General features: G+C 39.3%; 1 protein-coding gene and 1 long non-coding RNA gene across 3 annotated transcripts in view; one reads left to right on the top strand and one right to left on the bottom strand.

The window, feature by feature from the left end:
* The first annotated feature begins 271 nt into the window (after positions 1–271).
* Positions 272–22,491, top strand: LOC113607815 (uncharacterized). 2 transcript variants are annotated; one of them, XR_003428089.1, is made up of 3 exons: positions 272–414; positions 22,141–22,197; positions 22,354–22,491. It is a non-coding gene; the product is annotated as an uncharacterized LOC113607815 (long non-coding RNA). The 2 variants fall into 2 exon arrangements; XR_003428088.1 differs by lacking the exon at positions 272–414 and adding an exon at positions 4,847–4,920.
* Positions 4,418–27,645, bottom strand: part of ALG8 (ALG8 alpha-1,3-glucosyltransferase) — a 28,634-nt gene continuing 5,406 nt past the window's right edge. Inside the window, exons 3-13 of the mRNA XM_027083502.1 lie at positions 21,471–21,664; positions 18,197–18,306; positions 16,892–16,959; positions 13,469–13,595; positions 13,099–13,202; positions 12,176–12,296; positions 9,613–9,752; positions 8,256–8,395; positions 6,809–6,906; positions 6,421–6,493; positions 4,418–5,055 (exon numbers count right to left, since the gene is read on the bottom strand). Coding sequence (XP_026939303.1) covers positions 4,824–5,055; positions 6,421–6,493; positions 6,809–6,906; positions 8,256–8,395; positions 9,613–9,752; positions 12,176–12,296; positions 13,099–13,202; positions 13,469–13,595; positions 16,892–16,959; positions 18,197–18,306; positions 21,471–21,664 — 1,407 coding nt within the window. The 3' untranslated portion in view covers positions 4,418–4,823. The remainder of the gene's footprint in view (positions 5,056–6,420; positions 6,494–6,808; positions 6,907–8,255; positions 8,396–9,612; positions 9,753–12,175; positions 12,297–13,098; positions 13,203–13,468; positions 13,596–16,891; positions 16,960–18,196; positions 18,307–21,470; positions 21,665–27,645) is intronic.

Here is a 27,645-nt window from a genome sequence, read left to right on the forward strand (position 1 = left end):
TGTCTATCTTTCTGTGAATGTGGTTTTTGTTCCACAGGCTGCAGGATTGTAGTTCTTCTTGCTTCTGCTGTCTGCCCTCTGGTGGATGAGGCTGTCTAAGAGGCTTGTGCAAGTTTCCTGATGGGAGGGACTGGTGGTGGGTGGAGCTGACTGTTGCTCTGGTGGGCGGAGCTCAGTAAAACTTCAATCTGCTTGACTGCTGATGGGTGGGGCTGGGTTCCCTCCCTGTTGGTTGGTTGGCCTGAGGCAACCCAATACTGGAGCCTACCTGGGCTCTTTGGTGGGGCTAAAGGCGGACTCTGGGAGGGCTCATGCCAAGGAGTACTTACCAGAACTTCTGCTGCCAGTGTCCTTGTCCCCACGATGAAGCACAGCCACCCCCCGTCACCCCAGGAGACCCTCCAATGCTAGCAGGTAGGTCTGGTTCAGTCTCCCCCTGGGTCACTGCTCCTTCCCCTGGGTCCCGATGCACACACTACTTTGTGTGTGCCCTCCAAAAGTGGAGTCTCCGTTTCCCCCAGTTCTGTTGAAGTCCTGCAATCAAATCCCAGTAGCCTTCAAAGTCTGATTCTCTAGGAATTCCTCCTCCCGTTGCCAGACTTCCAGGTTGCGAAGCCTGACGTGGGGCGTAGAACCTTCACTCCAGTGGGTGAACTTCTGTGTTATAAGTGTTCTCCAGTCTATGAGTCACCCACCCAGCAGTTATGGGACTTGATTTTACTGTGATTGCGCCCCTTGTACCATCTCACTGTGGCTTCTCCTTTGTCCTTGGACGTGGGGTATCTGTTTTGGTGAGTTCCAGTGTCCTCCTGTCAATGGTTGTCCAGCAGCTAGTGGTGATCCTGGTGTTCTCGCGAGACGGAGTGAGAGCACGTCCTTCTACTCCGCCATCTTGGTTCCAATTGGAAGAATTTTAATGAACCCTGATTCTTGCATCTTCCTTTACATAGAAAAGCACTAAAATCATTAAGCTGAGATATCTGTTCTTTGTGACTTGCAGTAATCTCTTACCAAGATGTATACTTGACTGTATGTATTCCCTAGCCCAAAAGTCACATATATAGTTGAATCTCCCCCTACCTCTTCAGAGCTGTTCTCTCAGAGTTACTGAGAAGCCGTTTCCTAGGCTATAGTCCTTGGTAAGGTCCCTGAATAAAACTAAAACAACTCCTATGTTGTGTGTTTTTCTTGCAGTCAACACTCCTGAGACTGAAAAAGAATTTTTTAGTACATTTATTGACATTTCTATAAAGTGGGGATGCTGAATATGGGACTTTATTGTGAGAAACTAATGGCTATATTGATTCAGGTTTTTGAGGTTTATAAAATTGTTCTAAATTCAGTTGCCATTAGCACAGTAGCCCATTTCTTTTTTTTTGGCTGCATCAGGTCTTAGTTGCAGTGCATGGGCTCTTCGTTGCGGCACACGGGCTTCTCTCTAGTTGTGGTGCACCAGGTGCACGGGCTCTGTAGTTTGCGGCATGCTGGCTCTCTTGTTGAGGTGCTCGAGCTTGGTAGTTGAGGCGCATGAGCTCAATAGTTGTGGCATGCGGGCTTAGTTGCCCCACGGCATGTGGGATCTTAGTTCCCCGACCAGGGATTGAACCTGCGTACCCTGCACTGGAAGGTGGATTCTTTACCACTGGACCACCAGGGAAGTCCCAGTAGCCCATTTCTTTGAAGCACGAAAAAGGGGGTAGATGGGTCAAAATAAATTTTTTTTTTACCATGATCATACTGGAAGAGCAATTTCATCAAACTACTTGAGTAAAACATCTTTTTCAAAGGTTATATTTTAATAGAATTTTTTTCCTCCCATTAACTGCAAACAAGCTGCATGGACTATACATAGGGGGCAATTCTCTCTGACACTGAAGTGCTTCCTCCACAAAGAATAGTTTCTAGGTGGAAATCATTAACAAGGAAAACTATGACAGTGTTGGGCTAGAAAGAGTGCATCTTCCATAGTTCCCTCCCAGTTCTGGCTCTGTCCCCTCAACACAGGGAAAGATACGGTGACCAAGAATACCAAGTTCCTCCCACTTTTCTTTTTCTTCGTCTTGTTAAATTTGGGTACATTGCAAATAAATTAAAAGCAGGTAAAAAATGGGTTTCTTATACATCTTGTTTAAATTTTGATAGTAACCTTTGCTTGTTCTTGACTTAATTCTAGATTTCAACACATTTTGAAACGGCACTTTAATTTATTTAGTTAACTGCTGAAACCTAGGAATTTACTGTTGAAAACCACTCATGTTTTTGCAAAGTTTAAATACATGAATACTAGGGAGGAAGTCTTTGTTGGCGTCAACAAGCTTTTCCTCAGTCTCTGGAGCCATTGCCCTCCTGGTAATATAAGGGGTTGAATTGCTTTAAAGACTAAGTCAAACAAAAACTTACATGATGCCTAATATATAATAGATCAAAGCATATTTGCTTTGGTTGAAGATGCTTCAGGGCCCAGAGCCTCTGAGGCAGCTCTCAAGAACCTCCAAGGCCCTGCAGAACATTTTGGAAACCTCCGCACCAGATGAGCTCTTCCAGTTCTGACATCACATCACTTTGACAGTAACAACCTTCAAAGCATAATTAAATTTGGCCTTGTTGAGAGGCATCCAAATTCATCTTTTTTTGTTTGTTTGCATACCAATTGGCAAAGATATGAGGAACTACATTGGGTGCCTTGTGTTACTGCTGGTGCTACTAAACATTTAGATTTTAATCATGGCCTGTGTGGTGTTTTTCATTCATTCAACTGTGCCAAAAACTGGGACTATCAAGACAAGTGTGGTCTCTGCTGTCAAATTGTTAAAGTCTCCTGAGGAAAACAGATAAACAATTATTACAGCCGTTAATAGTAGAAGTAGACCCCTGGCCTGGGAGCACATGGTGGGGTACTCAATTCTGGGGGAGGGGGAGAGAAGGTAGAGGGAAAGGACTCGTAAAAATATCAGATATTTATTTATTGGCCGCACTGCGCAGCTTGTGGGATCTTAGTTCCCTGACCAGGGATTGAACCTGGGCCCTCAGCAGTGAAAGTGCAGAGTCATAACCACGGGGCTGCCAGGGAATTCCCTTAAATGATATTTATTGAACATGTAATATGTGCTAAGCAGGTTTCTAAATTTTTTGTGATTTTAGAAATGAGGACATTGAGGCAACGGATGGTTAAATAACTTGACTACAGATAAAAAAAAATCATGGAGGCAAGATATAAAATCAGGCTGTGTGATTTCAGGGACCCTACTCTTTTTTGTGTGTGTGTGCCAGAGAATTCCCGCAGGGCCCCTACTCTTTTTTTTTTTTAAATATTTATTTTATTTATTTATTTGGCTGCATTAGGTCTTTGTTGCGGCACATGGGATCTTCCTTGTGGCATGCGGGATCTTTAGTTGCAGCATGTGGAATCTTAGTTGCAGCAGGCAAACTCTTAGTTGTGGCATGTGGGATCTAGTTCCCTGACCAGGGATCAAACCCAGGTCCCCTGCACTGGGAGCACAGAGTCTTAACCACTGAACCACCAGGGAAGTCCCAAGGCCCCTACTCTTAATCATTACACTGTATTACATTTATATTTATAGATACGGTAGCAGTGAAGTTGAATCTTGAAGAAGTTCAGACAATCAGATGATAGGGTAGAAAAGTCAGTAGAGAGAGGAAAGAAAGGAAGTGGCAAAAATGAAAGGAAGCAGAAGTACGAAATAGCATGGCACACTGGGAAATCTAAGTTGTTGGGACAGCGGGAGTATAGGGTGCAAGGGGGACTGTGGTGAGGAAAACAGGCTAGAGGGGCCGTACTTCCCTCCCCCTTTGGCAAAAATCCCCATCTTTAACTTTGAATGAGACTCAAAAGAAGTCTGGGAAAATAGAGTGAATTTAAGAGATGGGATAGCTGGATTAGCATCCCAGGATTCTCTTGACCTTGGTCTCTCTCTGATCTTCTTAGGGGACAATGGGTAAATAAAATGTGTGAAAGTTCCTAGTGTCAGCTAGATAAATGTTGGTTGAATTTGAATGTGCAGCAGGTATTAGGCAAACGGGGGTCTTGGATAAAGTGTATGAAGTACTCTCAAGGTGGGGGGAGGACAAGACTGGGCTGCAAAACACCCTTAAGTCTTTTCACATGAGGAAAGTTTGAGAAGGAGTAGCCTTATCAAAATTGCAGTACTTGCTTTTAGAATAAATGAACTGTACAAGATGTCCTTAACTAATGTAAGAGTAGATGTGGTTTATAGTGTCTGCTGACAGGCCAAACAGTTCATTAAATATTCTCCCTGGCTTTGTGAGTATTGTCAATGTATAATTTCAATGAAAAAAAAAATCTCCTGGAACAAGGTGTACAGAATGGGGACAGTGCACACCACTTGCTTGTATGCATGCCAACAGGAAAATGTAGGAGCTGGAAATGATCCAAAAATTTTTTGTGCAGAAATACAAAATGGTATTTTATTTATATTTCCCTTAGCATATAATTCTAATTATGCTTTATACCCTGACAGTGGTTATCATAGGCCACAGATAATCATGCTGTTGATCAGACTCCTTCCTTGCCTAGAGCAAGCAAAGCAGTCTCAATGACCTCAGACAATTTTAATAGGGGAAGGCGAGATTTGTTTCAGATGTGTTTCACTGCTTATGGAGGACAAGTGGCTTCTCACCATGGTGACAATCAGGTTGCTAAGCTGGGCAAGGCCAACTTTAGAAGAATGGTCCTCAAACAGATTTACTGAAATGAATGGCTCATGCCACCAGCAACTTTCTTCAAGTTCTGATTAATTTCCCATGAAATAATTGCTTGGAATACATCCAAGCAGTTCCTTTATTCATTGCTTCTTTGTCTTGCCAACAGGAGGGTCAGTCAATACTGAAACATACAGTTTGAACCAAGCATATGTGATGCCCACTGCACAATACACTGAGGTCAGTAACAAAGGGATAAAGGGGTACTTCAGCTTCCAAGAGGTGAAAGGGAATACAAATTCACAGAAGACTTCCAGAGGCCCCAGGCCAAGGAGGTAGAAAGTTTCCATCCAATTAAAAAGAGGTTTTTCTTTTCTGAAGAAAAAACGAGAGGAGTCTGATTTTAGATGAGTCATTCTGCTTTTGCAAACATTTCTCAGCTAAATCTTCTCACCTGCACTGTCGTGATGTGAAGTACAGATAAAGCTAGAGTCAAACGAATGAATAAAATTTCACATTTTAAAAAAATGATAAAGATATATCATTACATTAACTCAACAATCCAAATTTACCCAACCATCATCTATGTTGTCACTTAGCTGAAGTTGCTGAGAGAGAATTAGCTATGCATTTGGAAGAGGAAAGGGGGCCGGATAGTGTGATATTGGAATAAGAATATGGTAAACAATGCATAATTTTTTGTTTTGGTAAAAAAATATAAAATTTGGTATTTTAACCATTTTTAAGTATATAATTAAGTAGTATTAAGTATATAGACAATGTTGTGTCAATATCCACTTTCAAAACATTTCAACACCCCAAAAAAGAATCTCTGGAAACATTAAGCAATAATAACTCCCTATCCAGCACCACCATTGCTCTCGCCGGTCCCCATACCTACTAATTTACCTTCTGTCTCTATGAATTTGCCTAGTCTAGATATTTCATATAAATGAAATCATACAGTATTTGTCCTTTTTGTGTCTGGCTTATTACACTTAGCCTAGGTTTTCAAGGTTCATCCATGTTGTAGTATATATCAGAGCTTCATTTCTCTTTCTGGATGACTAATATTCCATTATATGTATATATACTATTTTGTTTATCCATTCATTTGTTGATGGACATTTGGGCTATTTCTACCTTTTGGCTATTGTGAATAAAACTGCAATGAACACTGAGGTACAAGTATCTGTTTGAGTCCCTATTTTCAGTTCTTTTGGGTATATACCTAAGAGTGGAATTGCTGAGTCATATGGTTATAACTGAGTTTTCATATAATTAAGCATTTGAGGTTTCATGAACACAATCAGATATAATCCATAAGCAAGCTTTAAAAAATTATATAGGTAACATTAAGTTTAGAAAAGAAAAAAATTCCACCCATAATTCTAAGATATGTAAGAATTTTTTACATATCTTTTGGTTTTAAGCATCTGTATTTATGTGGTTTTACTCATAATGCATATTTTACATTCCATTTTTTAGTTTTCATATAAAGTTTTAATTTAAGCTGGGTAGTCCCTCCTCAAATATTCCCCCAAACTAAAGCCATGACCTATGTTGCCATGTGAGAGTGATGGAATATGGGTAATTTCTCCTGCTATCTGCTGATATTTTGTAATGTTGTGATGTTACTATGTAAACTTAAAAAATAAAATTTAAAAGGCTTATCAATCATTTAGGAGTAAACATTTCACAAGAGTAAATATAATTTTAAATGCACTTTTTTTAGCTTACCTGAATAGAGTCTTCAGTGAGGAAATACTATAGATGGTAAACAGTAACATGAGTAAGATTTTAATGGGAAGTTCTGTTAAAAGAATAAAAAAGTACATATGATAATTAAGTTGGTAAGAGAAAGGTTTATGGTACTTAAGGGAATATAATCACAATGACACAGCTATATAGTGCTAGGAACGCTTTCGGAGCTTAACTGTACATTTTTGTGACATGTAAAGATACTGAGAATTAGGGACATGTTGGAGGTTTTATTTAAAAGAATGGATGAGCTCTCTCTTTCTAAGAGATTTTAAGGTTGTTTAAATCAGATAGTATTGATCAGACAGTAGGCTCTGATGAAAAGCCACGGCAATTAAATAGATCTCTCTTAAAAGAAGCTATTTACCTGGTGCAGTGAAGAGCAGAGGGAAGAGGGAATAATGTCCTGTCGTGGTCAGAATCAGAAAAATTGAAGCATCTCCTGCTTTTCCCACAGACAAGAGGCTAAAAATAAAAATTCTTATAATAATTCCTTAAAACATCAAATGAAGCTTATACTTGCAAATAGCTGGGATAACCTGCATCTAATATTATTTCTAGAACTGGCTTATGCATAAAATAACATACTGATCTTTGCTACAAGTCCAATTCAGTTGAGAATATTAATTTTTTCAGTGGGAAACTTTAAGCAATACAAAGAAGAATGCATCACACTGAGTCACGGAACATTCAAAAAAGAATCTTGCCTCTCTGAGTAACTGCCTCCTCAAAGAAAGGAATATTGTGGGATTGGGAGCTGCCTAGTGGTGGCAGCTAGAGAAACAGGACTTGGAGTTTTATTTCCAACCCTATAGTCCTTCTCTTGGACAATGCCCCATACCTACTGGTGTTTAATAAGAATTCTAACTAAAGATATTAGAAGTTTTTCTCTATTTTTTAATTTGGAAACTCCAAGTTGCTAAATGAACCCAGACAAGCCATATACTGATCTGACAAATTTGATTAATGTCCTTTCAGAGCTTAAATGATTTCTCTCAGGATTTAAGAAAAATCTTAAGAAAAAGGCTAATTCTATTACCATCTATCTAATTGGGTTTCAGTTGTATATAAAATGGACACAACTGCATTTAAAATGCCTCTTTTTTTTTTTTAGCATGACACAGTGAAAAGATCTTAAGATTCAGCATGATAAGATTCAGGTTTAAGTCCTAACCCTGCTATTTGCTAGCTGTGTGACTTTGGATAAGTCACTTAAACTTTGAGACCCAGTTTCTGCAGATGTGAAGACAGGGGATGATATCCATTTATACTAATTATCTTAAAGGTTGTTGTGAGGCTCAAAAGAAAGAATGCAAAACAAAACAAAACAACAACCCCCGCCCCCAAAAAACCAACTAACAACAAAAGCAGTTCTGAAAAATCTGAAGTGCTGTACGTGTTAGGTATTATTCCATAATGGACTCAATCCTTACTTTGATTAACAACACTTAACAAGGAACTGTGGGACCTTATTTTCACAGGTGTGATTGACACCAAAGTCCATGCTTTTTCCATACTATGCTGCTATTCAATAGCCAGAAGTAACAGCCTGGTATCATGGCACTTAATCACTACGGTACCCCTTACCAAAAAATGCAGGAACAATACAGGCAGTTTTGCATACCTTAGAACCCTCACAGGTACCAGGATCCCAAGTTAAACATCCCCATTCTGTCCTGGTATAAATCTGTTCCCACGTGTCTTTGCCTTTGCCCATCCCACTGAACATGTCAAGAAGCGACAGATCAAATGGAAAACAATAGGATCACTGTGAACTATGCCAGAAATGTTGACTGACTGAGCTATCTGCTTACCTCATTGGGAGAACTGCAAGGAGTATGGCTTTTTCATGGACGTGCCACCCAAACATGAAGGAGCTCAAGGCACAAAGAATTAGACATCGGAGAAAGCCTCTGGGCCCTTGAGGTTTAAACCAAAGACAGAAAATAGAGGGCTAGAAACAATAGGCAAAGATAAAACTTCAGTATCATTTAAAATAGGCTTTACTGAAACATTGTTCAGGTGAATATAATTTACATCATCTCTGAAAAACAGTAGCTCTTAAGACTATTCTCCATCAAACTGGGATAATTCGCTTTGTGAACAGTCCACCAAAACTTAACATAAAAACAACTACTCAGGAAAAAAAAAAGGCATTTGGAAATATATATTGAACACATTAAAATTAATTCTATTCATCAAAATTAATATGAAATGATAATTAAGTTCTAAGATATCCAGTATAACTCCTAACTACACCTTCATAATTAGTTAATTAATAGTCACTGAACATATTAGGTCAAACTACAAAAGTTCATCGATATTGTGGAGCTAATAATAAATTAGATCTTAGCATATTAATAAACAAACACCTAACTTTGTGGGCTGGAGTGTAATTTACAACAAAACCATGGCCTTCCATATGCAGCTTACAAGGCTGAAGTTTTAGGAAAAAAGTTTTAAATTCAGAACATGTGGATAAGTAGGCCAACAGAGCTTAACTACCTACCAGTACTGCCACGTAGTTAAGTGGGGTCAGGTGTCTTGTGAGTAGATTTGATTGTTTAGAAACCAAAATTAAAACTGAGTGTAATTAGATATGATTAAGTTATTTATCCTGAATTTTACTAAAATTGTATCACGAAATTGAGGGCATCATGATCACTAACAAATAAAAACAGCTATGAATGATGCCTATAACAGCATCTGATTCATATAAGATTCTTATCTGATGCTCAGACAGCCTCAATTCATTGACTCTCTCAATTCATTATCATCTTCACAAAATATCCATGCAGTACAGACAAATTTAGAGTTTTTATCAGTTAGCCATGTATGAAAACAAAAACCTGATGTCCCTACTACATTGTCCTCTTTCTCCACGGTGTGGTCCAAGTTCCCTCCCCTGGGCTTTTCTTTCTTCCTCATCTGACGGTGAACAGATGGTCTATTAGCTTCTGGTGAGAACCTCTCTCATAGAGGCTTTACTAGTAATCCTTCCTTACAGTGTTCAAAGTTACCCTAAGAATAGGAAATGCCTCAATCTGCAGCAGGATTACAGCCATGGAATTTATCCTACAGTTGGGAAAACTTGAAAGTTAAAATTCAACCAGCCACACAAAAGAAAAGCAGAGAAAACTCAAGAAATGAGGACCATGTGTGAATTCTTACCAATATGGCAATCAGAGTGCAGATAAGGGTGGCCAAGGGTGTCACTGAGGGAAGGACTGTGTGTTGGAACTGCTGAACTAAACCACTTGTCATTGAGGCCTTGGGAATCTTGCTGGGGTCAAGAAATTTCAGTTCTAAACCTACAGAGTAAAAAGACATTTTATTTTGTTTTGTTTTGATTAATGGCACACCATATTTTACCAATCAATTCCTTGAGGAAAAAAATAAATCTACTAAATCTTAAGACTGTTTCAAGGTCAAGATTTCATTAACTCGGTCCTGCACCATTCTACCTAAAATGCCTCTAGTTTAGACTGCAGCTGTCTGTATTGGAACAAGAAACCTTGCTGGCGGGCAGCATGAACAGCTCTAAAATGAAGCGAGCTTTCTAAAATACAGGTCTACCATGTCACAGGCCAGCTTTGAATCCTTCCTTGCCTATGGGATAAAGTCCACATTCCTAAGCATAGCACATATGTCTTCCATGATCTAGCCCCCTCCCACATCTCCAGCCTCATCTACTCCACCTTGTTAAATACAGCTTGGCCACAATGAGCCGACATACCACTGACACCTGTGTCCTTTTGCACAGACTACTGCCTTTGCTTAGAATGGCCTACTCACTTTTAAAAGTTAACTCCTAATTCACTTACTCATCTGAGAAAGCTCCTAACTCAGGAAATAGAGCTGATTTTCTTGTGGGCTAAGGTCTGTTATACATGTCTCTGTTCACCACACTGCACTGTATCTGTATGTATGTTCATTTCCTCTACTATACTCGGTTCCTTAAAGGCAGGAATGACAATTAATTTATTTCTATCCCCAGCACATAGGAGTTCAAGAAATACTTACTAAATGAACCAAGTCTGAGGATAATGATGCAAGTCCCAGCCCCCAAAAAGCTAACAGAACAGTCAGGGACAGTCTGAGCACCTGAATGGCCCTGTCTAATGCCATTGAAAATTAGTGAAATGTGGGAAAGGTGTAGACTACCAAAATATTTTCTATTCATTCACCTTGTCCCTTTTTCCTTCAGCCTGCTGATTCTCTCTTAAAGCTGATCACTATCTGCCTGAAACAGAGTTGCCTAACCTGCCACTGACTTTCCATTCACGACCTCCTTGAGGAGACAGATATACACGGTGAGGTACAGCAGTTTCCTGACTCAGATAAGGCAAGCGACCCTTGTACCTCATATCATGCTGGTTGTTTAAAGCTTTTAGAAATGTTAAGAACTTACTTTATAAGACGCCATGTACATCAAGGCCGGACTCAGTGGGTGAGCAATAATACCAAATTATGATTTCCTGTAAGTACGCAGCCAAAACGGTAATAGCAGCCACCACGCATTAAGCATCTACCATGTGCCAAGGGCTTTGTAGCCATTACTTTTTGCCCCCCTGAGGCACAGAGAGATGAGTAATGTGCCTAAGTCACACAACTAATAGGTGGAAGAATCGAACCCAGTTCTGTCTGGTTCCAGAGCCCCTGCTACTGACAGCCTAGCACTTCTTTATTGTTGCATTTGTTTCTCACACAGGTTTTTACGTTTTCAAAGGTTGTAAACAAAATCTTATGTGGCCTAAAATATTTACTGTCTGTCCCATTACAGAAAAGTTTACCTATCCTTCTCTTGATCCTGCCATTTTCCATCAAGCTAGGCTGTGTTCACAAATGAGAGGCTGTGAGTTGTTCCACACAATTATTTTCAGAACCATCTAAAGGTTATAAATTCTTTTGCATCACACCTCAAACTTAAAAGCATAGCCTAAGTTTTCCCTTTCTTCTCATCTCATGTTAAAATGCATGGCCATCATTTTCCTTATTGGTTCAATACCCAGAGTCACAACTTACACATTCTTCTTTCCTGCTTCTTCACATTTTTAAGTTTAAAACTAAGGCTATAACTACTGAATAACGTTTTGCTTAAGGTAAAATTACCTTTTTTTTTTTTTGCGGTACGCGGGCCTCTCACTGTTGTGGCCTTTTCCCGTCGCGGAGCACAGGCTCCGGACGCACAGGCTCAGAGGCCATGGCTCACGGGCCCAGCCGCTCCGCGGCATGTGGGATCCTCCCGGACCCGGGCACGAACCTGTGTCCCGTGCATCGGCAGACGGACTCTCAACCACTGCGCCACCAGGGAAGTCCCAAAATTACCTTTTAAAAATGTCTAAAAAGTTTATTTTTTTCCCAAGGACAGGAGCAACAACCTCACTGCCACAAAGAGCTTTTATAAGGAGTGCAGTCTGTTTCCTGCACTGAAGTCTCAGCCCCTAGAACCACTCTGCTGTTCATTCTGAAAGCTGAAACGCAGGGCTGGAGAACAAACAGCTCAGCCACATTCAAAACACAAAACAGGTTTTTCTATTTGTCAATGTGACTAGTCCTTTCAAAATTCATAGTCTAAGTAAGAAGGCTTAGGGAATTCCACGGCGGTCCAGTGGTTAGGACTCGGTGCTTTCACTGCCGGGGCCAGGTTCAATCCCTGGTCGGGGAAGAAAGATCCCACAAGCCGCACAGCACGGCCAAAGAAAAAAAAAAGTAAGAAGGCTTGCTACCATACCGATGACGGACAGCACTTTGTCCAAAGCACTGTACAAAGCCCAGAAGTTTGGGGCCCAATACGCGTGGCAGAGGCCCCTCTTGAAAGGGAAGAGTCGGGAAAAGACTTGAGGCAGTTGGTTCTGTTGAAAAGAGATTAAACAGTGATCAGTATTTTCTAAATTCAAAAAGAGAACTAGGGTACTGTCTATGGCATAGCGTGTAGAAAGTTATGAGGTCTGAGTTCCGGTTTTTATACAAGGAAGTAGTTGTGTGATCCTGAGCAGTTCACAGAACCTCTTTTTTGTCCAACCTTCTCATCTGTTAAGTGGGACAAGATACATCAGAGTACTTTGAATACCAGTCCAATACTATAATAATGGAAGAATTTATAAGGGGCAAAGGAGAACACAGACTGCAGCTTTACCAAGTTTACTGAAGAGAAGGGGACGGCAGGGAAGGCTTGATGAGAGATGCAGTGTTTCCCAATTTTAGCAGAAATGAAAACTAATTAGTTGAATTCAGCATGAGGGAAGAAGCGAAAAAAGAAAAACACCTGTTGAACATCTGTAACGTTCTAGGCACTTTAGAATGTTTGCTGTCAATGAATGACTGTGAAAGCACCGTGAGTACTGATTTTGAGGTTACAAATAAAGTACAGCAAACAAGCAAATTAGCAAATATGGAAATCTGTGACTAATTATTAGCAACTCTGTGTGAGTGTGTGTGTCTGTGTGAGGCATATAGTTAAACATTCAAATATATGCACATACATATTTGCATAAGCACAGAAATGTCTGAAAGAATAACATCCTATCTTTGGGGAATCATAGTGGGAAGGAGTAAAAAAAGGAGTAGTTTTCCTTATTTTATATATTCCTGGCTTTATTATTTTTTTCTAAATAACAACAAACATGTATTCTTTATAACAAATAAAAGACTTACCAAGGCTAGAAAAGGACCCAACGAAAGAGCAGAAACTAGGAAAACAATTAGTCCCAGGGAAATAAGACGGAGAAAACTGAAGCTGTTCCATCGGATGGACCCATCTACAGAAAAGGAACATTATCGTTAACCAGGAGCATGGAAAGCCGTAACTTATACAATATGCCAAAACTAGAAGTATCCCATGATAGTACACCAATCTTTATGATGTGGCAAGAGCAGAGAAAAATCAGAATGGGTAAAGGGTTTATAGGATCAATAGCTGAGAGATACCCGTTGTGCCTCATAAAACTCTCTCACAAAGCAAGCCACCAAGTCAAGGTAAAATAAAATAAAGCAAAAATAAAATAAAATGATCACTAAAACTTGCCTGGTTTATTTGCAGTGAAACAGTAAGATCGCAGTAAATATACACCGTAAGCTGGTGCTACATAGAGGTAGATGTGCTTGAAATGTAGGAGAACAGCAAAGAGAAATGCTCCTTCCATATGCCTTTTCTAGGAGATTTAAAAGGTAAATAATTCAAAATTCAGGGTAGACTAAACACAATAATGTAGTATCCTGGATTGGATTCTGGAACAGAAAAAGGATGTTAGTGGAAAAACTGGTGAAATCTGAGTGTACCAAGGTCGGTTTCTTAGTCTTGATGAATGTACCATAAGATGGTAACATTAGGGGAAAATGAGTGAGGGGGTACAGGAACTCTATTATCTTTGCAACTTTCCTGTAAAGCTAAAATTATTAAAAACAATAAAGTTTATTAAAAAATAAAAACACTGGAGACTGGTTGCACAACAGTGTGAATATACTTACCATTACTGAACTGTACATTTTAAAATGCTTAAGATAAATGGGTGCGGGGAGGAAAGAAATAGGTGAGGGAGACTAAGAGATTAAGTACAAACTTCCAGTTGCAAAATAAGTGAGTCATGGGTATGAAATGTACAGTGTGGGAAATTCAATAACTATATTGTCATATCTTAGTATGGTGACAGATTGTAACTAGACTTATGTGGTGATCATTTTGAAATGGACAGAAATATTGAATCACCATGTTGTGTAACAACTAGCAGAAACAAACTCTAAGAAAATGAGATCAGATTTGTAGGTACCAAAGGTGGGAATGGGGGAGGGAGAACTGAATGAAGGCAGTCAAAAGGTACAAACTTCCAGCTATAAGCTAAATAAGTACTAGGGATGTAATATATAACATGATAAATATAAATAACACTACTGTATGTTACATATGAAAGTTGTTAACAGAGCAAATCCTAAGAGTTTTCATCAAAATTTTTTTCTATTTCTTTAATTTTGTATCTTTATGAGATGACAGATGTTCACTAAACTTATTGTGATAATCATTTCATGATGTATGTAAGTAAATCATTATGCTGTACACCTTAAACTGTATGTCAATTATATCTCGATAAAACTGGAAGAAAAAAATGGTTTAAGATGTTAAGTTTTATCTTATATGTATTTTACCATATTGAAAAAAACACATGGTTTTGAAGATATACAGGCATATGTCGTTTTATTGCGATTTGCTTCATCGCGCTTCACAGATACTGTGTGTTTTACAAATTGAAGGTTTGTGGCAGCCCTGCATTGAGCAAGTCTATTGGCGCCACTTTTCCAACAGCATTTGCTCACTTCCTGTCTCCGTGCTATATTTTGGTAATTCTTGCAATATTTCAAACTTTTTCATTATCACTATGCTTGTTATGGTGATCTGTGATCAGTGATCTTTGAGGTTACTACTACAACTCACTGAAGGCTCAGATGATGGTTAGCATTTTTTAGTAATAAAGTATTTTTAAATTAAGGTATGTACATTTTTTTAGACAATGCTATTGCACACTTAACAGACTACAGTATAGTGTAAACATAACTTTTATATACACTGGGAAACCAAAAAATTCACATGACTAGTTTTATTGCAACATTTGCTTTATCGTGGTGGTCTGGAACTGAACCCACAATATTTCTGAGGTCTGCCTGTATTTGGAAATACTTAACAAATGAAATATGATGTCTGGGATGTGTTTCAAAATAATCCTCTGTGTGTGTGTGTTTAGATCACTGTACTATTTTCTCCATTTTTGTATATAATTTAAATTTTCTATAATAAAAAGGTTTAAATGTAATATAAGGAGAACAGAGGCAAGTGATTCCAGCCAGCTTTTATACTGAGCCTAGTCGGTTTATAAATTCATTATTTCAACAAATATTTATTAAGTACTAAGTTTGATGCTGAAGTACAAGATACATCATCATAACAACACACTACAAATTCTCCTTAAGGAACCTAGGAAAGTTAATTACCTTCACCCTCTAATAGTTATACAATAGCTGGAGTTGATTTCCAGAGAGGATCTGGGAATGAGAGTACCAATGATTACACATAAAGCTATGCTAACAAAGAATCACTTAAATCTTATATTACATATTAGGTAACATAAACTACAATCAGGCTGAAGGCACCAAGTGTTGTGCCAATAGTACCAGATCTAACAAACTTCCTAGGAGAATTAAAGGCATTCTGATTTAGGAAAAAAAAAAACCACCTCCAAACTGAGTTGACTATAACTAAAGAAGTCTACATTCTACCTACCTCACAGGAATTCTGGAAGGATCAAATGAGATAATGGTCCTGGGGTCCTGGGGTTTGGAAGGATCAAATGAGACACTGCCAAAGGGAACATGAAAGGCCAAGTTCCTCCTTTCACTGTCTCATCAGGTGTGGTCTAGAATAGATGCGTTAGGAATGATAAGGCAAAAACAATGGGATGCTTCCAAATCTCTCCACCGGTTTTATTATTTATTTAAGATTCAGAGAAAGTCTAGCTGGTTCTATAGCTAAAGTTTAGTTCATTTGTTCAACAACCATCCAACATTCATTCATTGAACACCAATTATGATCCACGTATAATGTGGCTTTTTATGGTTAAAAGAAAAAAACTTATCCACACATTTATAGTTGCCAAAGAACTTTAAAATAGATTATTGAATTTGATCTTTCCAAAGTCCCTGTGAGGTAGGTAGCCCCATCTTACAAACAGAATGTATCAAGGGTAAATTTTATTTTATGGATGAGAAAACTGAGGCTGAGAGGGTTGATGGTTGCCTTGGGTTAATGGTTCCCAAACCTGATGGTGTATCAAAATTCCCTGGAGATTCCTAAAACCCAGTCCCAGAGATTCTGATTCAGTGTACAGAGGAGTGTCCCAGAAATCTGAATTATCCTCCTCTATGAAAGGAGGAAACATTTAACAACTTCACAGAATAGTTACAAAGTTTACTCAATAATATATTACATATAACATACCCAATCTGAAGCAGCCAGTGCTTTTGAAAACCCCTGTCTGAGTCACACAGCTTAGTAGGGTTATTTAGGATTTCAACTCAGGTCTTCTGGTTCCAAATTCCATACTTTCCATTACACTATGCTACATGCTGCTGATGGTTAAGGCCCCGCCATCACAGTTACTACACAGTTACTACTACTAGTATAAACTGCTGAAGATTTCATTCCTGGATAAATGGTCCCAACCAAATATAGAAACTCAAGTTTATTTTAGGCCTGCCACACTCTAACAAGTTTTTAGAGTATAATTTTCTCATCTGTAAAATGGAGAAAAGTATTATTAAAAGAGAAGATGGAATTTGTGAGAAATACTCAATAAAAGTGTCTATAGCACTTGGCAACTCAAAACAGTTGGTCAAATAAACTTACCTATCACCTTTACAAGCTAAAAACCAAACTAATATAATTAGCCTATTTCGTGTTTACCTGAAATAATCGTGCAATAGAGAGTAGCATTAATCCAGATAAAAAACCATTGTACTGGAAATGAATATCTGGACTTAGGTCAAGGAAAGAAAACAGAGGATGCCAATTTCACAATGAACTGTGCCCACAGACTAAGTATAAAAATTGCAAATGCTTCCGTTATAGGTAAATTAAAGACAAAAATATTACTACCAGTTTGGACTTTTCATAAAAGTGTTTTGTATAAACAGCCAAATCCTGGACAAACTTTTAAATTAAAATTTATGTTTAAGAAGAAAACCAGGAAACTTTCCCAAATTTTCTGTACCTTAAAGAGCCAGCAACTAAAGGAGTTTTTTGTTTTGTTTTGCTTTTTAGAATCAGGGATAAGAAAGGAAGAGAACTAACAGCTACTGAAGGCCACTGCATGTAGCATTCCATTGTTTACAGTACACATACAGTGAACCTGTGAGGTAGTTAGAGCTCAGAGCATTAATCCACTCATGGCCTAACACTACTTGAATTTCATAACTGAGGTTCAAGACCAGGTCAGACTTAAACCGAAGTCTCGGTGTTTTCTTCCACACCTGGCTACCTCTATGAAAACGGTAGAAGTTCGGCTTCTATCATTCGGATTTTAGTTACATTCAGGAACCACCCCCCACCCCGCTTTTTCTTTTAAGATTTTTTTGATGTGGACCATTTTTAAAGTCTTTGTTGAATTTGTTACAATATTGCTTCTGTTTTATGTTTGGGTTTTATGGCCACAAGGCATGTGGGATCTCAGCTCCCCGATCAGAGATCAAACCCGCACCCCCTGCATTGGAAGGCGAAGTCTTAACCACTGGACTGCCAGGGAAGTCCCCCATTCAGACCCTTTGGATTTAAGAACTTTGCCTATTAATATGTCATAAGCCAAGATGGCAGAAAAGCATGAAGGCCTGTCTGTTTCCATATGGACACTGTGATACTGTGACACACTGTGACACTTTCCTATAAAAGGTATTTAGAATAATGTGTTATAAACTATTTAAGATATGTGTATTAGATTAATCTAAAGACAGTTACCAAGTCCCAGTATATTGCTTTACTGGCAGTTTAACTGGTTCTTGCACGTCACCACTAACTTTTCAGGGACAAAGTGCTCTGACAATCAGAGTCTGATGAAGTTGGGCAGAGACCACAGTTTGGGGAACTGACTAACCCACCCCACATCCACTTTCAAAAGCAGCTCACATTTCAGAATCACCATTACAGAAAGAATTAATCTTATACTTAGTATATATCAAATAAGTAAGGGAACAGTACATAAAACGTCAAGGATACGGTCTACAATTAACAACCCGAAGTTCCACAGCAGTAATACTGATAGAATGAACTTTGGCTTCTCTGTAAGTTCTCTGCCTGCTTTTTTCCCATCAATGCATTTACAGCACCTATATTGGAACATGAGGAAAGAATCAGAAACAAATTTAATCTTCATTAGAACATCATAATACTTCTACAGAGTACACTCTGATATACTCCGATGTGTTTGATTAGCCATTCCTGATAAAGTGTCCATGCCATTCTTTTTTTTTTTTAATGTGGAACTATTTTATTTTGAAAATGATGATTAAAAAGTGACACTGAGGCTGAATAGCAGTCAGAAAACCCAGGTTTATATCAACCTAAATATGAAGAAAAAAAAAGGAAGAAAGAGATGGAGGAATGAAGGAGAGAAAGGATGAAGGAAATGAAGCTAGTATTTATGGAGTACTCAGTGCACACTAGATGCTTTCATTCAGAGTATTAAATTTACTTCTCAAGGACCATGGGAGGTTTTTTTTAAAAAAGGAGGAAAGGGACTCCAAGAGAATTTCTTGTAGTCCTTCAATATGACTGCACCCAAAACACAGCTCTAATGTTGCCAATTATTAATAGGGAGGAAAAAGAAAGGTGATGGAGTCCAGTTCTGGTGATGCTGACAATTTTCCAATTAAGGTGCCCTTAAGTGTCACCTCTCCCAAGAAATTCCAGTGGGTTGGAAAAATTTTAGTTGCTTCCCTGTCAGTTTATTAGATTAGACACAGGGATTGGGGTGTCCATGCCATTCTTGACTGTTTAAAAAGGTGGTAGCAGAAAGAAAGGCCTCAGGGCCAGTTCCACGTCTCTTTCTCAGCTATGCTGATTTGAAACAAAAGTCTTCATTTTTTCTTTTTTTTGAAAACAAAGTCTTCATTTAATAAAGCAAACAAACAATAAAACCATCCACCAAAAACCCAAATGTAAGGATTTTGAAAATTGAGAGGGCACACACTATTTTAGTCCTTAAAACTAAAAAATGCAGACCAGAATGATATAGCACTCCATATTATATATTACGATACCAGCCAAGTTAAGAATAGACCTGTGAAGACTTCCCTGGTGGTGCAGTGGTTAAGAATCTGCCTGCCAATGCAGGGGACACAGGTTCAACCCCTGGTCCAGGAAGATCCCACATGCCGTGGAGCAACTAAGGCTGTGTGCCACAACTACTGAGCCTATGCGCCACAACTACTGAAGCCCACGTGCTCTAGGGCCCACGTGCTGCAACTACTGAAGCCTGCGTGCCTAGAGCCCATGTACCACGACAAGAGGAGTCACTGCAATGAGAAGCCTGTGCACCGCAACGAAGAGTAGCCCCCTATCACAGCAACTAGAGAAAGTCTGTGTGAAGCAACAAAGACCCAACGCAGCCAAAAATAAATAAAATTTTTTTAAAAATATATTAAAAAAAGAATAGACCTGTGATAGTTTGGGAGAGGGTGGTGGAGGGAATTGAAAAAAAAAAAGAATAGAGCCACAAACCTGCAGCTCTTGATTGCCCAAATAATTTAAAAAACTCCTATGAAAAAATGTATGTTATTTAAAGGTAGAGATATTAAGTGACAATATCAGGTGACAAAACAGTATGATCCCATTTTTATTTTATAAAAATTAAATTCAGATACAGGAAAGAGGCTGAAATAATATGCAACAAAATGTTGATAGGGACAGCTGTAAGTGCAGGAGTATGGGTCATTTTTACTTTGTGTGTATGTATAATTGCTTTCTGTTTTCCAAAATTTTGACAATGAAAAGGATGTATTATTCTATAAAAAGATTTTTAAAAAATGTGTTTCATTTGAATATCAGCAAATTCTAAAACCAAAGAAATCTAAAACCAAAAGAAGACATAATAAAGATGCAATTAAGGGGCTTCCCTGGTGGCGCAGTGGTTGAGTCCGCCTGCCGATGCAGGGGACACGGGTTCGTGCCCCGGTCCGGGAAGATCCCACATGCTGCGGAGCGGCTGGACCCGTGAGCCATGGCCGCTGGGCCTGCGCGTCCGGAGCCTGTGCTCCGCAGCGGGAGAGGCCACAGCAGTGAGAGGCCCACGTACCGCAAAAAAAAAAAAAAAAAAAAAAAAAGATGCAATTAAATAGGGGTTAGCAAAAGGTGTCCTGCTTTTCCTTCATGGAGCCTCAGTTTCCTCATAAATAGAGATAGTAACCTTACAGGGTAATTGAGAAAATTAAGTAAGTTACTAATCTATACAAAGTGCCTTGTTCCAGATTTTTATTTACTTAACTGTTCCCTCTACATTGTAGATGGAAATGAATTCTACTCCCTCTCTCTGCCTGTATACACTTTCCCTGAGAGTGTGAATTTAAACATTTTGAGTTAAAAGGAGTACATTTACATATCATCTTCCCTTTCAACTCTTGCCAGGTCATAAAGAGAATGAAGGTCAGGGTGCCAAACAGCAGTTATTCCACGAAAATGAGCAGGGGTTAAAACATCCCCAAGGGAGTCTTTACTGAATGGGGCAAGAGTTCAGTCTAGAAGGCCTCACAAACAGAAATGATCTATTTATGACAAAGGTCATTGAATGGACACCAGTTATTGCTCTGTCACAATCACACCAGCAGGCTTAAGTCTTAGGACAGAATAGAAACCAACATTAACTGGGAAATCACTACTTGGAAGTCACTGTGCACAATATTCTACGTACGTGTATTCACCTACTTAAAAGTAACTTATAAGTAAAATATGTGAAACATAAAAATATAAACATAACTTAAAATTAGTGAAGAGTCTTCATGAAGGAAAGAATCCAGAGACTACAACTGAAAGCACTCAGTAAGATTTCTTGAGTTTACTACAATGGAAACTCCATTGGTGGTTAGCATTATGCGTATGTATGCATGAGTGTGCTGTGCTGTATGTAGGTATGTGTATCCCAAAGAACAGGGTAGGTCATGGTAGCCTCTGGTAGTCTGCTACAAGGAAGGAAAGAGAAGCATGTAGAGCCACTTTGGGCAGGAGAAACGGTCCTGGAACTCACTTGGGACTACTTTTCACAACATTCACAATCTCTTGTTCTACCTCTAACTTGTAACCCCACCTTAGCCCCCATTTTCTTCCACAAGATTCAGCTAGACTGCTTGCTGTAATTACTCATTGTGAAGTTTGAAACACAACCATTTTGGACTGTTCTAGCATTTGCTATTATATGAACTTTGTTTGCCCCAAATGAGGAACAATGCTATAATATTTCCTCAACACCTTCCACAGGAAATGACATTCTCAGACTTACTCATGGACAGCATACACAAAGAGTGTATCTGTAAAGATGACGGAAAATCTCTGGAAGAGTAAGGTCCTTGAGCTGCAGTAATTCAGATTACGGACATTCAGCATCTCTTGATCAAAATATTTGGCAACATGTGACAGGGCACACTCAAACCATGCAAAAAAGGGGGGGTAATCCAAGGTCCACTCTGAAGTTGCCTGTGGTAAAAATTGAAGATAGAACATATCCTAAGTAACTGAATAAATAAAGAAGGTGCAAAGGTTGGAAATTTTCATTCTCTCATCTTTAAAAAACACACATGATGAAATTATACTTAAAATATGCCATAAATAGAAAATTTTCTGTTAAGTCTGAGCAGAACACCAAAACATGTTTCCTAAGTTATTTAATACAGTCTTCAATTTCCTTAGAGTCAACTATACTTCACAAGAAGTTAATTTGAAAACTTTTAATAATAAACTTGGTTATGACATGGTTCTACTCATCTAAATATAAAAAGGAAGCTAAGGCATAACGAATGATTTACTAGCTTGAGTTCAAGATCTGTCCCAGAGATTCAATTTCCCTATCTGTAAAATGAGATATTGTGAGGACTAAATAAGTTAATACATATGAAATACGTTTATAAATGAAAAAATGCTACACTGATGCTACTTATCTTTTGTTCCACTAGGTCATGAGATCCTTGAGAGCAGAAACCACTCTGTCATTTCTGTATCCTGAGCATTTAGTAAGTTCCTGATATATTATATAATCATTAGTTAAATGAATGAATGGTCACTAATGATTAAATGAAAATATAGATCATATGAAAAACATATAAACTTTATATAAAAATATAAAGTATATAAACTTTATGATGCTATATTTTGTTGTTTTATTTCAGTTTCTGCATTCATACAAGGATGACAGTACCTAGTTCATGGGTTATTAAATTTTACATATAGGGCTTCCCTGGCGGCGCAGTGGTTGGGAAGCCGCCTGCCAATGCAGGGGACAGGGTTTGGGCCCTGGTCCGGGAGGATCGCACATGCCGCGGAGCAACTAAGCCCGTGCGCCACGGCTGCTGAGCCTGTGCTCTAGAGCCTGTGAGCCACGAATACCGAGCCTGAGTGCCACAACTACTCGAGCCCGCGTGCCTAGAGCCCATGCTCCGCAGCAGGAGAGGCCACTGCGATGAGAAGCCCGCGCACCACAGTGAAGAGTAGCCCCCTATTCCCACAACTGGAGAAAGCCTGTGCGCAGCAACGAAGACCCAGTGCAGCCAAAAATAAATAAACATTAAAAAAAAATTTTACATATATATATATATATATATATACACACACACACAGTATTGAACCAGATATAAACTAAGTATCAGTAAAAAGTGTTAATTGTTATCATTTAAAACATTATTACTATCCTCATAGCATGTCCCTAAAACTAAACCTGACCTTGCACCTAGAAGAGCTGAGACAGTAATAATCTCCCTACTCTGCATTTGTTGCTCTTTTCAATGGAAAACTCCTCTCCTTCTGGATGTGCACTAAGGGTTCACTAGGTACTAACTGAGTGCCCACAGGGACTACTATTTAGGGTCTCTCTATAGTATAAAATGAGGCAAGGGAGACTCAAACTACTTATTAGCTCTTTGTTCATGATAAGGATGAATGAAAACTTTAGGTCTCAATAAGAAGTAGCCTATTTACTCCCCCTGCAGGTATAAAATGCAAAGGCCAACCCAGAGGCTCTCTGTCTAGGGCACTCAGGCTACGAACCCACCCATTAAATTTTCCTTTATGAAAAGTTCCTTCTCTAATCCCAAATCTTCAATGTGGGGTGATGAGCCACTGAACTATGGAAAGAAAAATTAGAAATTCTATTTTTTACTCTTATCCTTCTTAATTTCTGTTTTTAAAAGTATATTAATAGGGCTTTGCCTTTATAATTTATAAAGACGTCTTGGGTAGTGAATGCTCAAAAATGATTTCTGGCTAGGGAACATATTTTTTAAAAAGTTTTGAAATTACTGGTCCATATAATTTCAAGAAATTCAACATGAATCTAGACTTCATTAAAATCTGTGGTTTCCAGCCACAGTTTCTATGTCAGAGCTCACTCTACCCTTAAAGAGCCATTTATTTTATTGGAAGTCTAAAAGATTTTCCTACTTTATTTTATTGACATATTTATTACTTTAAATAAAATGGGGAACAGAAAGCATGAAAAGAGTTGGGAGAAGGAACAGGTGCTGCCTGAGATGGTCATTTATCCAAAACAAAATGTCCCTGCCTTCCCTTGCCATCCCCAACCCCACACCACTCAGGCACCCTCTGTTATGTTGGTCCTTCTCCCCAAAAAGACTTCCCAAACCTAGCCCAGAAGGCCCTCCTGACATCAGGGATTTCCAGCTGGGGCCATCATCTTACCTAAACAGCTTTTGGGAAGCCAGGAAAGTGATTAGCTAACATTTCCTCCCAAGTGGAGAGTTCTGTCACTTATATGTGGTAGAGCTGGGGCTCAAATCTGGGTCTCCGACTCCAAATCCATTAGCTCGGGAAGCTACCACAACAGAGCTGTTTCTTCAAGTACAAAAACATCCAACCTCATTTTTACATATGAAGATGTAAAAATTAATAAACAGAAACCTCAATTAAGATAGAATCAGAAGGCCAGAAGGGGGAGGTCTCAGGTCCTAGGAGGACAGCAGAGCCCAACAGCAAGAGGAAAGTCTCTTCTTTCCTGCAAAGAGCTCAGACTGTCACAACTCAGCCAATGAAAAGCCATGGACTCTGTTTACTCTAGCCCTCCCAACTTCCTTTTTCCCTCTTTGAAAGAATTCTCCTTCCCTCGCTATGCACTACGCAGGGACTAGCACATGACTCGCTATGGTTGCAGACCCTGAATTGCTATTTTCTGTTGAACCTGAATAAACCCATTTTTGCTGGAGAAATAACTGGCAGTCTACTTGTTTTAGGTCAACAAAGATTCAAAACAATTGTGTTCATTCCACAAATATTTATTATGGGTCTTTTTAATGTCTGTCCCAACCAATCGACCAATCAATTTAATTTGAGGCCAGAACAGAAAGGTAGGCTAGAAGTCAAAGCTAAGAAGGGCTCTACAAAGCAATCCACTGCTCACATGTCCACTCTCCTTAGTATGGCAGAAAGACCTTCCAGACCTGAGGCATGTGCCACTCCAGCCTTATATCCTACTGTGAACCTCGCACTTGAGTTTTTGTTGATTTCTTTTGTTGTTATTTCTTTTGTTGTTATTGCTGAGGAGGGCAGGAAGAACAAAGAATTTTACCATTACTAGAATCTCTTTTACATAAACCTCTTCTATCTAAAACAAGCCAATAACAGGAGACAGCTCTGGCCTAAATACAGTTTTAGGAGTACTAAGTAACAGGTAGTAGTGAAAGTTATAGGACTAAATGAGAGAACAGCCAGAAAGAATTATAGAATTAAAAGAAAAAGGGCAGCAGCTAACACAACAATGTAAAGCAATTATACTCCAATAAAGATGTTAAAAAGAAAAAAGAAAAAGGGACCACAGAGAGAGGCAGAGGGAACCAGCTTTTGAAAGAGGTTGTAGATGAAGAAGAGTTAGCAAAGGAGACTAAGAAGGGATAGTCAGAGAGCAGGGAGGAAATGGTGAGACAGGAGACTGCCTTTTCATTTACAGGATGAAGGTCATTATATTAATAATGCTAAGTATTAATAACCTTTAATAATATTTAATGAGCACATTTGTTCTAAGTACTATGCTAAGCACACCACATACATGATATTCATTTCATTCTAATAATTATTTATTATCATTTAATAGCTGGGGATACGGAGGCTTTGAGAGGTCAAGTAGTTTGCCCACAGTTGCCCAGCATAGGTATTAAGTGGCAGAGCTGAAAGTCAAACCTAGGCAGTCTGAAATCACAGCCCAACCTCTGGACAACTAGGCCACACAAAAAGTTTCCTCACTGGTATGCATACATACATGCAAATGGAAATACTTCACACTAAAGAAACTACTTAAAGTTCCTTAGCATTCTTATGAAATACTTGTAGTGTTGTTATGTGAGAAGGAACTTGGTCAATTAGGTCAATTGTTCTCAAGCTTTTTCAGTGCAAAGGGCTATTCTGACCTGGCCAAAAACCCCCAAAAGCAACAACAAACTCACAGAAAACTTTACAGCTTGTCTTAAAAAAATCTTCCTGACAGCAGAGTGCTGTTTTTGATCAAGTCATTTTTGAGCTGATGTCTGTTTTCCATGAAGTATCATATGCAAGTGAGTAACTCATACCAGAAATAAAAATACAGACATGGTTTTCTAATAATAGAATAGAATGGTTTGTATATTACCAGACACCTACACATCACATTTGATTATTCCTGTCCTCATAAATCACAAAATGTTAGGGAGAGACAGGATCTTAGAAATAATTCATTCCAAATCCTCATATGCCAGATGAGAAACCAAGGCTCAGAGAGATGAAATGTATTTTCTATGCTGATGCAGAGCCAGGTCTTGAATACAATTTTCCCTCTTTCCCAATCCAATGTTCTTTCAAAAAGCATGTGGCAAATATTATAATTTCCCATGTATAATTTGGGAAACTCATTTTGAAGTAAAGGGGTTCCCTAATAGTTCCAGAGGGCAGAACTGAATGAAACTGACTCCTCCTAAAACCAAGTTCCCTTGCAGAGTTTATGATTAACCTCTCTATCCAAAACATTATTCCCTTTCTTGTCCCACCATGTTCTCCTCAGGAATTGAGGAGTGTCAAAGAAAAGGGGGGACTGAAACCGAGTAAGACCCTGCGGGGCCTACCCAGGTATAAGACCCTTCCTGTCCCCCACTTCTTGTTTGGCCTTCCAAAGAGCAAACTCAAGTAGTTAATGATTAGAACAATAGAGTCACAGGACTCCTAGTTCCTCCTGAATGAATATAGACAACAATTGGACTCATATCTTTGAGTTGTTCTGAAGAAACTAAGACCCCTGCACTCAGTGGAGGATGGTGACTATATGCTGACCACAAGCACATAGACCCCAGATTAGAACCAGAAGTTTGATGATTAAGATTCCCAAAACAAGGACTTCCCTGGTGGCGCAGTGGTTAAGGATCCGTCTGCCAATGCAGGGGACACAGGTTTGATCCCTGGTCCGGGAACATCTCTGTGCGCCTGTGCGCCACACTACTGAGCCTGTGCTCTAGAGCCCGCGAGCCACAACTACTGAGCCAGCACACCACAACTACTGAAGCCCACGCGCCTACAGCCCGTGCTCCGTGACAAGAGAAACCACCGCAATGAGAAAGCCCGCGCACAGCAAGAAGACCCAAAGCAGCCAAAAAAAAAAAAAAGATTCCCAAAACATCACCCTATGACCATACCACCAACCAATTAGAAAAATGTCCATGAGCTGATCGTGCACCCTGAGACCCTCACCCCTACTGTGGCCTTTAAAAACCCTTGCCTGAAAGCCATTGGCAAGTTCACAGTCATCAGCGATGGCAGCTACCACCTGATGGTGAGCTGGTGAGCCCTGAGGGAACTCAGAAGGGAAAGAATACCTGCCACCTAGCAGTCATCAGACTGCAGCCACTCCCTACCGTGAGCCCTGAGGAAACTCAGGATGTGAACATACAGGATACTGGCCCCAGATAGCTGAGGTGCATATCAAAGGAATGATTTCAGTGAGCCCAGACTCTTGCATCTTCCCATATATAGAAAAGCGCTAAATTCCTTAACTTGACATATCTGGTTTCTTTAATTAACAGTAATCTTTTGATGTTCCCGACTACCTGCCCTTTGTTGCAAAACTCCTATATATTCTGGCTCCTCCCTCGCCCCCTCGGAGCAGTTTCTCAGAGCTATCTGAAATGCTGTCTCCCAGGCTGCAGTCTTCATTTTGCCCCAAATAAAACTTAACTCACAACTCTGACGTTGTGCATTTTTTAGGCCAACAAGGTCTTTTGAGAACTAGCTGCCTGTTCTCTTTGCCTGGCGCCCTGCAATAAACACTGTATTTTCCTTCACAATAACCCAGGATCAGTAGATCTGCTTTGTGCGTGCCAGGCAAGGGGACCGAAGTTCGGTTCGGTACATTGAGTAAAGACTATAATTTTTTTTTTTTTTTTTTTTGCGGTACGCGGGCCTCTCACTGTCGTGGCCTCTCCCGTTGCAGAACA

Source organism: Aethalodelphis obliquidens, unplaced genomic scaffold, assembly GCF_003676395.1.
Source record: "Aethalodelphis obliquidens isolate GAN/ISIS:26980383/991018 unplaced genomic scaffold, ASM367639v1 scaffold50, whole genome shotgun sequence".
Taxonomy (NCBI): Eukaryota; Metazoa; Chordata; class Mammalia; order Artiodactyla; family Delphinidae; genus Aethalodelphis; species Aethalodelphis obliquidens.